A 13774-nucleotide genomic window follows, 5' to 3' on the forward strand; every position below is an offset into this window, starting at 1 on the left:
CCTCTTACGTAGCTTCCCTTTCCTCTCTCCTATCATGAGAGTTGGGCGTATGCTATTCTGTCAAATCCTCTCTGGTTTGTTACCTTTTCTGCCACTCAATTAGACCTCACTTTCAAACACAGGTGCTTCCTTCTACAAACTAACTTTACCTCCATTTGGGATTAAAGGCATGCACCACCACACCTAGACCTAAGCTTTTCTTTACCTGATACTTGCTCTATACCAGACTGGCCTTGAACTCAGATCTGTTTGCCTCTGTCTCCTGGATTAAAGGCATGTTTGTATTCCAGCCGATCACACAGACCTAGAAGGTCTTTGGATGTGATCTCTTGCCAGGACAGCCATGTTCTGTGTTAATGTTCTTGTACAGGGGGGCACAAATAAAAGAGGCCTGCACAGAGCCGTGGGTGTCCCATGTCAATTACTAGCTGCCTTTGTTGCTGTGGGCTTGAGGGGAAGCTCTCCTGCCTACCCTGGAAAGGGCCTGCAGCTGAAGGCACCCACCAGGCAGTGTGCTTGAGGCCTCTCTGAGCCCTGGGAGCAGGTTCCTCCTATGTGGAGGAAAAACCTTCCTGTGTATCCTGCTTCTGGGTTGGAATTAGTTTCTTAACATTAACTGTGCAGTTAAGTTCCTGAAGTTAAAAGAAAAAAGGGTGAGATATCTCCACCAGTCCACAGACATGACACATTCCAAGGCTACCAAACTCCTCCACACGTGGCTGACAAAATGGCTCACGGGGTCTTTGCTGCCAAACCTGATAACGTGTGTTCAGTCCATGGTACCTACATAATGGACGGAGAACTGACTCCCTAAAACGGTGCTCTGACCTCTGTGCTTGTACTGTGGCGTGCACATGCTGATACATACATACATACATACATACATACATACATACATACATACCCGCAGATTTAAATAATTTTACAAATGTAAGCAGGCAGGAGTGTTAAGGAGGTCCACAGTCCCAAATGCAGAGTTTCATCTCACAAGATGTACTTGGAACCTGCCTCCGAGCAACTTATGTCCATGGCAACAGCTACTACACAAGCTCCAAGGATGCTGTGAGATGGGCAGAAGTCTCACATGCTGCTCTACACAAATGGGGAAGAACAAGAAGTAGAGAAGCAGAAAACATGTCTACAGATCCCCAGACCTGCTCTCCAAAGCCAATGTGAGAACAGTGGTGAGGAAAACGCAGGAGGCTGAGGTGACACTGCCTTCCCTGCAGGCCTGCAGTGGATGCTGTGCCACAGGAGCACGATGCAAGCCACCTGCGGGGCAGTTTAGGCTGAGGGTTTCCTACTAGTTTACAACTCGTGGCCAACAAGAGGCTCACTCAAGGTCACAAGCTAGCTGGGACATGGCCAGGTGTCTGCTGCTCACCATACCTGTGTTGGTAGGGCTGCTGGTCACTCAGCTAGTGGGAATAACAGTCCCTTGTGGAGGAGTTTGGTAGCCTTGGTATGTGGCATGTCTGTGGACTGGTGGAGCTAAGGGCCTGGAAGAAGGGGATAAAGAGAGCAGGAGGAAGTGCTGGAGCTGCTGTGGTGGTGGTGGTTGTTGTTAGGATGAAGTCTCACTGTGTAGCTCAGACTGCCCTAGAACTCATCAGTCGCCCAGGCTGGCCTCCAACTGTCATCCTCATGCTTCGCCTCCCAAGCAGCAACATCATAAGTGTTCACCATCAGGGTCAGCTTGGAAAGATCGCTGATAACACCTTCATAGTCCTGTGGAGCTGGGTGGAACATACCTGTAACTACAGCACTCAAGAAGCTAAAGCAGCAGGATTGCAATGTTGAAGTTAGCCTGTGCTGCGTAGATGAGACTCTCACAAACATGAATGGGTGGATGGATGGACGGACGGACGGATGAGTGGATGGGTGAATGGATGGATGGGTGGGTGGATGGTGGATGGGTGATGGATGGGTGGATGGATGGTCGGTGGATGGATGGATGGATGGACAGACGGGTGGATGGGTGATGGGTGGATGGATGGGTGGATGGATGGATGGGTGGATGGACAGACGGGTGGATGGATGGATGGGTGGATGGATGGATGGATGGATGGATGGACAGACGGGTGGATGGGTGATGGGTGGATGGATGGGTGGATGGATGGATGGGTGGATGGACAGACGGGTGGATGGATGGATGGATGGGTGGATGGGTGACGGATGGGTGGATGGGTGAATGGATAGGTCAACGGATGGTTGGGTGGGTTGGATGGATGGATGGATGGATGGAAAACACATAAGTCCTGTTGTTCTTTGATAGAAATATCAAACATCTAGACATGGGCTATGAGGACACTGCCTCCTGACCTTTCTGTATTTGTGTCTTAGGAGAAAGAGAGTGATGCTGTGCAGCTCCAGAATCAAGGTGAGCAAATTCCCGTAGGGCAGCTCAGCACTGAGGACGCACCTTTGCCGAGCATGGTGACACACACCTTTCATGCCAGCACTCAGAGACTGGAGGGTCTCTTGTGAGCCAGAGGGCAGCCTGGGCTACACACCAAGTTTCAAGCCAGTCAAAGCTAATAGTGACACTGTCTCAAAGCAAAACAAAATCACTCCCTTTAGCAGGCCTGGTGTCACTTATGAGCCTAGGGAATGGCAGAAGAGGCAGGAGGATGTCTTAATTACGTTTCTATTGCTGTGATAAGATGCCAGAATCTAGGAAACTTACAGAAGAAAAGGTTTATTTGGGGCTTGCAGTTTCCAAGGGTGAGCCATGACCACCATGGCGGGAACATGGCAGCAGACAGGCATGGCACTGGAGCAGCAGCTGAGAGCTCACATATGACCCACAAGCACAAGGCAGAGAAAGACCCTGGGGGTAGCATGGGCTTTTGAAACTTCAGAGCCCATGCCCAGTGACACATCTCCTCCAACAAGGCCACACCCCCTAGCCCTTCCCAAACAGTTCCACCAACTGGGGACCAAACATTCAAACACATGAGCCTGTGGGGCCGTTCTCACTAAAGCACTGCAGCACATTTGAGGCTGCTGTAGCTACACAGCAAGGCCTTAGCTCACCAACCAAGCTGCAGGCGTAGCTTGTGGTGACGGTGCTTTCCTGGGGTGTGCAAGGCCCCAGATCTGACCCTGAGCACTGAAGAAGGGAGGAAGAGGAAGAGGAGGAGGAAAGCTTCCTCCCTGGCCCTGTAGTCCTGACTGGGTACAGCCTTTGTGTTGGACACCCTGCCATTGGGTTCATAATTTTAAAATGACATTTTTTAATTACTATTTTTTTACTGAGACTTTAAACATTTCAACCAAACGTTACTTAAATTGTGCTCTTTTAATCTCCTCAGACCCTCAAGGAAGGAAAGCTGTCCCACCCGATACTCCGGAAGTCCCAGATAACCACTATTTGTATAAGTGAGTGACACTACTTGAGTCTGTTGCTGAGGGCGTGGAGAGGCTCTAGGGATGTGGGCTCCCTCCCTGGCTCACTCTGATGCTCAGTCTCTGACTCCTTCCTGATTCTAAAACCTGGAAATTACCCTGAGCTGATCATGCGGGCTTGGGCCAGGCTCAGCTAGTGTCCCGTCTTCGTCCACCACAGTTTCCCTCTGCACCCTGCTGCAGCCGAATGACTCGCACTGTCCAGGGTCAGGTTCAGTCTGTCAGGGACTGGCATGTCCTCCACCTCTTCTGTGACTTAGGCCACCTACAGCAGCACTGTGCCAGCAAGACTCAAACCAGAGGGCTCTGTAGCCTGCTTGGTGAGGCCCTTCCCTGGCACTGTGCTAGAACCCTGAGCCGCACTGTCCTGCCCAAGAGGTGCAGCCTGCCCTCAGAGCGCCAGCGTTTCAGGACAGGAGGGGTTTGGGGAACGCTGCGTCCTGTACGGTCAGGGCTGAGTGGTCACAGCAGCCAGAGCTCGGCCTTCACGTCCATCTTTCTCTCTCACTGTATAGTCTGTGCATCTTTTGTGGGGAGAGGAGTGAGTCCTTCACAGAAGAGGGCCTGGACCTCCACTACTGGAAACACTGCCTCATGCTGACGAGATGCGATCACTGCAGGCAGGTCAGGAGCTGGGCGTGGGCCATGGCCACTCACGGGTGACTACTGTGGGCAAGTCAGGGGCTAAGCACCTGAGACATCTTGGCTTAGAGAAAGAGACCAAAGCACGGGGAGCCAGGAGAGTGGAGAAGTCCGTGCTGTGCCAGCCACCGTCTCTACCACCCGCCGCGCCAGCTGCCACCTTCCACTCTGAGGGCATTCATGGCGTCTGTTGCTTGGCACTTTGAGTGAGTGGAGTCCTGCAGTGCGGGCCCCGCTCTCCGCTGCTAGCTTGCCTGCTGCCCCGTCCATGACGCATGCGCTTGACTGCTTGCATTTGCTGGGAATAGCTTTGCTGCTGACAGTTTCGTGCTGCATTACTCCCGGGAAACATAAAGAAATATCCATTGTCCCATGATCCTCTAAGTCCAGCTTACCAGTTAATGTATTAGTCACCTACAGCTGATGCTCGGACTCTGCATCCCTGAAAGGAGTCCCTACTCTCCTGATGCCCACAGCCTCACTTCCACTCACTGCTGCTGCGTAGCACATGTGCACCTCGGGTAGGACCAGGAATGGGGGGGGGGGTGCTCAGGGGATGCTGACAGCTCTGTGACTGTCACCCAGACCTATCAGTCATGAGGGTCATTGTCATAACTGGGCCAAGGTACTCTGTAGGTCACCTCAGTCTCTGGTCCTTGAGGCCAATAGTTACATTAAGCCCAGACAAAATAAGCTTCGCCACATCTTCCTCTGGTGCTCACCTTTCACCTCTTCCACTGTGCTCCCTGAGCCGTGTGGGGTAACTGAGCATTGGGCTCTGTGCTGTTAGGCGGAAACTGAAACCAAAGGCTTACACCAACATGGTGTAAACAGAAAAACTGTTCACAATAAGCAACTGAACTTGTTCACACTCCACAGATGGGGTCAGGGCACAAGGGCACTGGGGTGCAAGTGGGGCTGATTTTAGCTAGTAGCTGCTTCATGAAAGTCATCTGCAGCACTGGCTCCTTGAAGCTGTCTCTTCTAGACAGTTGAACTAACCTCTTTTGTCCTTTATGTGGCTCAATAGACCCTGGGACAAGGTCATAGGGTAAGCCTGGGACTTTTCCACTTCGCCGAGATTCAAAGAAACCGGAGTTAGGTGAGAGTTAGGTTAACAGCCGTATTCAGTTTGTTCTTCTGCAGCAGACACGCATCCTCGCATTTGGGCCGTTAGGAATCTTGGAAGTAACTGGTGTTCATTACAGAAGGAAGGTGGGCTTCACCACAGGTCACAGTAGCAGGGATCTAGAGACATGTCCGCAGATGCTCAGAGGACAGTCTGACAGACATCCCATTAAGAAAACCGGAGCCGGAGCCTCGCACTGGGCCCGTGGTCTCAGCACTACGGGTGTCGCCCCAGCCTCTGCTGTAGAGAGGGCAGTTGGTTCTCCTGCAGGACTTGAGGAACTCTCGCATCAGCAGGACCTGGCATGCTGTCCATGGCTGAGCAGGGCTGTTGGTGACAGTCCTCCCGAGTAGCCAGTGGGCTACCAGCGTGCGGGCCGTGGCTGCGTGGAAGGCTTTCCCACCAAGAGTTGGGCATGAGGGAGAGTCCTGTACCTGCACATTCTGAGAACTACTGGGGAGCCGGAACAGCTGCCCTGCCTACAGACGTCACACTCTGCTGTCTCCCTGGGCACAGGTGGTTGAGATATCCAGCCTGACAGAGCACCTGCTGACAGAGTGTGACAGAAGGGATGAGTTTGGGAAGTGCCACCGCTGCAGCGAGGCTGTTCCCAAGGAGGAGCTTCCCAGGCACATCAAGACTAAGGAGTGCAACCGTGAGTCACCTGACAGCCAGGTGTCCTCCCTAGGTGTGGTCCAGCTGCTGGGGTTGGGGAGTCAGACATAAGCATTGTGGGATTAGATGCACCCTTCCTTCCTCTTCCCCACCCCATCCCCCTGTAGAAGGTTCATCCAAATAACCAAGTCTTTTTTATTGAAATCATTTCAGCTGCCAAATCGGAGAAAGTGGCAAACCGCTGTCCTCTGTGTCATGAGAACTTTGCCCCTGGAGAAGAGGTGAGGGGCTCTGAGCTGAGGTGGGAGCCCCAGGGCAGTGTTGAGCATACTCTCAGGATGATGGCTGTGTGGTGCAGCCTCCTGACTTCTAACAGTCAGCAGAGGTCAGCGTCAGTCCCAGCTCACTGCAAAGACAGCAACACTGCTTTTGCTCTTCCTGGTCATTGCTTTCGTGTGTGGGGCCTCCCCGGCATCATAGTCAGAGTCTGCCAGCCATTAGCCATTTGGATTAACAAAATGTGTGTCATGGTGGTTGATAGTTCTTTTCTTACTTAATGCCGTGCTCTCCTCCAGTCCTGGGCAGTAGCTGGTGACACCTGGAGGTTTTTTCCTCTGGTGTTTGTGTCTGCATGCAGGGCCTGAGGTATCCATGGTCTACGCCATTTCTGGCTGCCTGCACAGCACAGCGGTGGTGCCTGTGGGAACCTTGGATTTAGCTGAGGACCCCAAGACCATGTTCTCAGCACAAAGGGGATTTATTTGCCCCCCCCCCCCCCGCCATGGAACAGAGGGCACAGATAAGGGGCCAAGATAGAAGTCAGAGGGAGAAAGGAAAAGGAACAAGGGAAATGGGTATTGGTCCCAGGGCGGGGACAGAGGACCGCCTCTGGATAGAGAGGGGACAGACGTGGCCGATAGGCAAATGGCGGTTTATAAAGGTAAAGGGATAAACCCCGTGTTAGGATATGTTTAATTTTGATTGGGCGTGTTAACTAGGTGAGCCAGAGGGGGCTTTTGATTGCGGGACTTCAGTACTTTGATAGCTGGACTTTGGTGGTCAGCCTCAGGAGGGGGAAGCGGCCAAACCAGGGACTGGGCTTTGGTGGCCAGCTTTAGGAATGTCATCTAATATTTGGTTGGTTGAGTTTTTTTGTTTTGTTGTTGGGGTTGGGGGGTGAGACAGGGTTTCTCTGTGTAGCCCTGGCTATTCTGGAACTCACCTTGTAGACCAGGCTGGCCTTGAACTCACAGTGATCTGCCTGCCTCTGCCTCCCAAGTGCTGGGATTAAAGGCATGCGCCACCACTGCCTGGCTAACCTAACAGTTTTTAGCAAGGCACAGGGAATGAGGGAGAAAGGCAAGGCCTACCAGAGCCATGTTTGCTATACTAAGGCCGGCTCACGTTCCTTCAGCGCCTCCATGCCAGGCAGCTTTTGGGGCTTGCTGTTGGTGCTGCCTCTGCCCCAGGAGATGCTAGAGAGTCCAACACTCTTTCCTGCCACCCCACATGGGTGTTGTGTGGTGAGATTTTCCTGGGAAGCCCCAGATAGAGATCCCACAACAGACACCGTCACAGTCCACGTGGTGAATATGAGTTCCCTGTGAAAACCTAAGGGGAGTGTAGCAGGCAGGAATGGCTCCACTGCAGCCCAGTACCCACCCCAGCATGGAGGGCAGCTCACGGAAGCTCGGATCCTGGAACTCTGCACAGCCCACAGGCTGGAGAATGTGACTTGGTCTAAACCTCTTCCAAGCAGCCCACTGGATGGTTTCTGCTTCTTTCAGGCAGCTGAACTGGTCTCGGGATCTCTTTGACGCTTGGTTGTATACACTGGGAGGGCCTAGTGGATCGGATTAGTTCCAGGGACTTCCCGAAACTATTTTGAGTTATTTCTCTTCCTACTTAAGGAGCTTGCTCTGTTACACAACACAATGACAGGCCTGCCAGCATAGTGGCACATGCCTTTAATCCCAGCACTCAGGGAGGCAGGGGCAGGCGGATCTCTTAAGAGTTTGAGGCCAGCCGGGTCTACAAAGTGAATTCATGACGGCCAGAGCTACACAGAGAAACCCTGTCTCGAGGAGGAGGGGGCGGGGGCAGGCCTGCTCACTAGTTTATCTGCTTTTAGCATCTTGCTAAACTCATGGATGAGAGTAGGTATAGAGTCACTGCCATCCTTGCCCTTACGGATGGTCCCTCTGGACAGCAAGGCCCTTCACCTGGCTCCTGAAGTTCTGGAGCTGGCGCATAGCCTCAGGTAGCGATCTTCTCTCTGGAGCATTCTGCCCAGACCAGGGATCAGCTGTCCTCCCAGCAGGCCTCAGTGCTCAGCACAGGGAAAGCCACAGTGGGCAGAGCTGGGACATCTACATGTAGCATCCTGTCAGAGCACACGCAGCCAGTACGCCTTCCCACCCTGTCACCCTGGCGTCCCAGCATGCCCCTCCCCAACCGTAGCTTCACAACCTCAGAGGCCCAAAGGATATGAGATTCCTGTCTGCCCTAGGACAGCCCGGGCAGCACTGGAGTCGGTGTGTGTCCAGCCTCCTCTGCGATTATCTGGTACCCAGGGGTAACCAGAGTCAGGTTCTGTCGATCTGGACAACCACTGGAGACAGCATGGGTGCATTGTTCTCCTTCACAGGGCTGGAGGGCTTGAGTTCTGTCGATGGTTCCCCACATCTGTACATAAGGCCTGTCCTAAGAACTGCATCCACACTGAGGCTGCTGTCCTTGTCCCCTCCTCGTCCTGTGCTGAGAGGACTTGTCCTACCTGCACATCCACAGACCCCGCCTTCACTTTTCATCTTAATAGCTGCCTTTACTGCACACTCACAACTGACAGTCTTTTCTCACTTCCCTGTGCTCTGCTGGTCCCCACCTTGAGCAGCACTGAACGCTCAGCAGCTGCCTCCATGCCCCCTCCGTGTCCCAGTCTAGCTTCCTCCATGTCCCCATCATGCTCCCTCCATGCCCCTCCATGTCCCCACCATGCTCCCTCCATGCCCCCTTCATGTCCCCACTGTGTTCCCTCCATGCCCTTCCATGTCCCTGCTGTGCTCCCTCCGTGTCCCTGCCGTGCTCCCTCCATGTTTCCTCCATGTCCCTGTGGTGCTCCCTCCATGTCTACCATCTACCATGAACCAACACTTCTCTGTCAGCAGCTGTATAGTATGCACACCCCACTTAGCTGTGTTGACAGCATCTACCACCCGATGGTCTCCCTGACTCGGGGCCTGGGCAGGCTGGGCCTCCAGCCATGGAGCTGTTAGCCAAGCCACACGTTCACCTGCAGCTGAGGTTGGTAGGCCAAGTGCCCAGTGCATCCCAGCAGCTGGCAGAAGTAAGTCCTCCTGGTCACAGGACTGAGCTCCAGAAGGGCAGGGAACCATGCTCCGAGCCTCTCGCTGGCTTAGCACCTCACTCTCACCATGAACAGTGAGGGTCTATTGTGGCAACACCCCAGGTCCCTTGGGCCACCAGGCTAACAGGTTGTGCCTCTGCCTTTTGCAGGCATGGAAGGTTCACTTGATGGGCCCCACTGGCTGCACAATGAACCTGCGCAAAACACACGTTCTCTACAAGGCCGCAGCCCCTCCACACGGTAAGGTGTCAGCCATGCGCCGGGCGCCCGTGCTCTGTTCCAGCTTGGGCATAGTGCATCCTGAGCCTCCTGTCCATATGCAACTGACCTAGCACCCCCATTCTCCATATGCAGCAGGCTGTGTCTGCCCTCCACAATGCCTCCTGGAAACTCACTGGGGGGGCTGGCGAGGGTCACCACAGCTGCTGCGGCTTGTGTCCTTTGTTCCTCTCTGGCTGCCATGTGGGTACCTCTGCCCAGTGTGGGTTCTCCCAGCATCACACTGTCACTGTGAGGTCTGCAGCCCACCTGTGGGTAAGAACTCCTTTTCTTACGTGGTTCTGTGTCCTGTGCATCTGTCTCCACTGCAGGAAAAGGCGCAGCAGCAGCAAAGTCAGGTACCAAGGTTGGAAGCAAGATCCCCACCCCAAAGGGGGGCCTGAGTCAGAGCTCCAGCAGGACATACAGGAGGCGATGACAGAGTTTCCACTTTGTCCCTGCCCGGGGGCTTTGCAAGTTTTCCTCCCATTTTAAGCCATGTGTGTTGGCGTGGTGATGCAGGGCTCGGTACCTGCCGTCCCTGGGCCTCTTGTGTCCCAGGGTCTGCTCTCACAGGAACAGTGTGTGGATATGACCAAAGACCTTCCCAGGCTGGGCCTGAAGCGCTCAAGCAGGAAGTGCATCTTGCTCAGGAAGCCAGCAAGCACAGCACCCACTTTCCTTACTACTGAGGAGCTGTTCCCCAGACTTTGAACTCATTGGTGTCTGTTGTGCACAGTAGGTTTGGCAGCCCTAGAGGACAGCAGCAAACCATGCTGAGCCGTCTCTCTCATGGGCCTGTCTGCTACATTGTTATGCCATATACAGCAACAAGCAATAAAGTAAAGCAAGCAAAAGGCCACCATCCTGAGGACAGGCCCCTCCAGCACACACTTTGCCTGATGCTCCTGGACACTCCTGACAGCCCTACCTAGCTGCCCTCCCTCAGGGGCCTCAGGCTCTCTGCTGCAGAGTCCAGAATGGGCGCTGGATGGTGTCCCCTGGTTACCCTGACTCCCCTGACACGGCCCACCTACAAGCCTCCATCTTCTTTATGGCAAGATGAGCACCTTCCACATTTCCCAACCCACAAAGACAAGTCCCACGCACCTTGCTGGCCCAGGGCCTCTGAGTCAGTTCTGTCACACTCTTTGTGATATAACCGAACCCACCTTTCCAGATCACTCCCAGTACGTCACAAGTGCTTCACTGAGCAGTGATGCAGGCCTCAGGAGGCAGCCGTCAGCAGCCTCTGCCCGCCTTCCTCCCAGAAGCCCTTGATGGACAAGCATCTGTGGGGAGGACCGAGTCCACTGCAGACCCTCCTGTCACTGTCGCCACCACGGGCTGAAGGTTTTGCCCTCTGAGGGCCTGCACTGTGCTGCATCCTGAGGTTTTCCCAATGCCCCTTTGAAGTGTATAGCATTGAGAAAATGATACTATAAAATTAGGGCACATTTCTTTAAAATTGCTAACCATGTAAAACAAAATCCATAAAAAGTTCTAGGTGCCTGAGCAGCAAGCACCCTGGGTAGTTAATCTCGTGAGCTCACCCTACATTTGGCAAACAGCTTGTGCTGTGCTTGGCTCAGAGTACCAAGTGGATCAGGGTCTGTTGAGAGGAGGATTCTGTCAGAGGCCTTTAGGGAGGGCAAGGCGGTGCTTGAGGTCAGAGGTGCCGCCCGCTTGTTTCCTAACCCACCTTAAACTACAGACAATAGTGGAAATTTAACCTCAGAACTTAAGAAATAGTAATGTCTTCTGCCTGTTGTAACCTGAAGATACGTGTAAAAAAAAACCCTTCATTTTTAGCCTGGCATGGTGGCTCACACCTGTACTCCTAGCACGAGTCAGAAGCTCACCACAAGTTCAGGGGAAGCCTGGGCTACCTAGGGAGACTCGGGCTCAAATTAAAACAGAACAAGCAGGAAGCCTTGGTTTTTAGCTCCCGTGTCTCCTGTTACAGCATCATGAGTCTGCAGAGGTGCCTGGCAGTATTGGCACCACAGAGCTCCATGCCACTGTGCTTGGTTCAGGGAAGGCACTAAGAGCCCAGCCACTCATAGTATCCAAGTGTGCAACACTCCTCCAACCTTCACATACAATGCGTTGTGGATATTTAATATTTATATTATTTTTCATGAAAGATAATTCTATTAAATCTAATTTAAAAGAATTGTGTCATCTGATACTAGAATATAAATGTAAATACCTTTAATGGAAATTTGCAACTTTTTAATGTTTTAACATAGTTTTCTATTTGTCTTTATTTCAGGTACCAGAAGTATAAAATATATTTTTATTGTTACTGTCTTAGGGTTTATGTGCTAATTTGCCTTGAGTACATTAATACAGTAAAAAGATCATTCAGTTTTTTGTCACTTATATTATGAGATTGTTATATACATATTTCATCTGTTTGGTTTCTTATATATGTTTTATTCCCTATATGTGTGTTTTGCCTACATGTATGTAGGTGCACCTCATGTGTACCCGGTGCCCATGGAGGTCAGAAGAGGGCACCAGATCCTCTGCACTGGATGGTTATGTATAGACGGTTATGAGGCACCGTGTGTACTGGGAATTGGACCCTGGGCCCCTGCAAGATCAACAAGGGCTCCTAACCACCAAGCTATCGCTCCACTCACGTCCTGTGTTTGTGTTTGAGTCAGGATCTCACTGTGCAACCCTGGTGGCTTGGAGCTCACACTGTAAGCCAGGCTGACCTTGAACTCAGAGATCCACCTACCTCTGCCCCCCCCCCCAGGTGCTGGGATTAAAGACAAGCACCACAATGCCCAGCTCAGAGTTGTCACTAAGGAGCAAGCAAGTGGAGTGCTGGAGCTGTGTCTCAGCTGATGCGCCAGGAGCGTGCTTGCCTAGTGTGTGCAAAGCCCTGGCTGGGGTTGACCTCCCAGCACTCAAGATTTGGAAGCAGGGATGGCAAGATCCAGGTCGTCCTTTGCCTGTGTGGGAAGTACAGGCCAGCCTGGGCCATGTGCAGCCTGGAAAGAAGGGAAGGAGGGAGCGAGGGTGCTGTAAATCACCCTCAGGTTAGTAGTGAGAGAAGCCCAGCCCTCTACGTTTGCCAAGGAGAGTGGCTTGAGAGAGCTGGGTCTTCAAAACAGTCTTTAAAATGAGTTTATGTACAGAGCAAAGAATTCGCTCTGTGGAATGACTTCAGAGTGCTGGGGTTTCTCCAGCTGCTGGGCAAGGGCTGCACTTCACAGTCCTGTCAGGATAAGCTATTTACTACCAACAAGCTGAAAGATGCTAAGCTGTGGGCAGAACAGAGACTCCGCCCTGTAGAATGTTCTCAAGGAGAGGCACAGTGTCACGTTCAGTGTGTCCCTGCTGCCTTTTCTGCAGGTGAACAGTGAGCCGAAGCTGCCACTCAGTGACTGACCTATAATGTGTTCATTTTGCAGTCCTAGAGTCCAAAAATATAGAGATAAGCTTACGGCATCATTTTAAAGAAGTGCTTTAAAGACTGCTGTCACCATAGCCAAGGATGACCTCGATGTAGCTGAGGATGGCCTTGAACTTCTGATCCTCCTGCCTCCCCTTCTTCCTGCTGGCGTTACAACCCTGTGCTACCATGCCCACAGCAAGAATTCCCAAATGTACATGTTCAGAACCTACTGGTAGGCAACACACCTACCTGCTTTGAATGAGGTCCCTGGGCCCTCTCCATAACAGCTACCTCGATGTCAGACCATGGCTGAAGGGCTAAGAACGTCAGCAAGGATGGCTCTCTGGATCAGCCTGACCTGGAAGAGTGGAAGAGGCTCTGCTGGTTTGAAATGACTGACAGGGAGTGATGTTAGAGATATAGCCTAGTAGGTGTGTCCCAGGGGCTTCAGAGTGAGAAAGTCTCAAGCCTGGCGCAGTGTCACTCTCTCCCAGCTGCCTGCCATTTTGGGTGTAGAACTCAGCGCTGCTTGTCCTGCACCATGCCTGCCTGCTCCCATGATAATGGACTAAATCTCTGAACTTGTAAGCCGGCCCCGATTAAATGTTTTCCTTTGTAAGAGTCATGGTGGTCATGGCCTCTCTTCACAGCAGTAGAAACCTTAACTAAGACAGGCCATCCTGGGCACTCAAGTTGTCACTCAGTGGACTTCACTACTTCTTGACCCCAGGTGGGAGGCCTGGGTCAGTCCAGGAGCAGAGGGCCTGAAGGCTGCTCAAAAGACCCACCCAAATGTCCCCAGAGCGTGGGATCCATGGAGCAAATGTCTTCTGTGGTTCCTGATGACACTCAGTCCTTTGTGCAACGCCTTGCTGGTCGCGCAATCCAGCCTCAGTGCGGTGCGCGGAAAACCTCTCTGACAGTCTCCGCTGTGAATTTAGCC

At 52.6% G+C, this 13774-nt stretch overlaps 1 protein-coding gene across 6 annotated transcripts in view; it reads left to right on the top strand.

The window, feature by feature from the left end:
* The window catches only part of CEP104 (centrosomal protein 104), a gene marked incomplete at its 5' end in the record, with an annotated part of 35793 nt that extends 22624 nt beyond the window's left edge, over nucleotides 1–13169 (top strand). For 4 of the 6 annotated variants that reach the window (XM_084788224.1, XM_084788226.1, XM_084788227.1 and 1 more), the window contains 7 exons: nucleotides 2344–2380; nucleotides 3315–3381; nucleotides 3924–4032; nucleotides 5696–5834; nucleotides 6008–6075; nucleotides 9311–9401; nucleotides 11896–13169. In XM_084788224.1, coding sequence (XP_084644350.1) covers nucleotides 2344–2380; nucleotides 3315–3381; nucleotides 3924–4032; nucleotides 5696–5834; nucleotides 6008–6075; nucleotides 9311–9401; nucleotides 11896–12086 — 702 coding nt within the window. In that variant the 3' untranslated portion in view covers nucleotides 12087–13169. Of the gene's footprint in view, nucleotides 1–2343; nucleotides 2381–3314; nucleotides 3382–3923; nucleotides 4033–5695; nucleotides 5835–6007; nucleotides 6076–9310; nucleotides 9402–9751; nucleotides 11805–11895 lie in introns of those variants that run through there. The other 2 variants (XM_084788225.1, XM_084788228.1) reach the window with 1 other exon arrangement.
* Between the last annotated feature and the right edge of the window lie 605 nt (nucleotides 13170–13774).

The sequence above is a fragment of the Acomys minous genome, assembly GCF_964271855.1.
Source record: "Acomys minous genome assembly, chromosome: 6".
In the NCBI taxonomy this organism is placed as follows: domain Eukaryota; kingdom Metazoa; phylum Chordata; class Mammalia; order Rodentia; family Muridae; genus Acomys; species Acomys minous.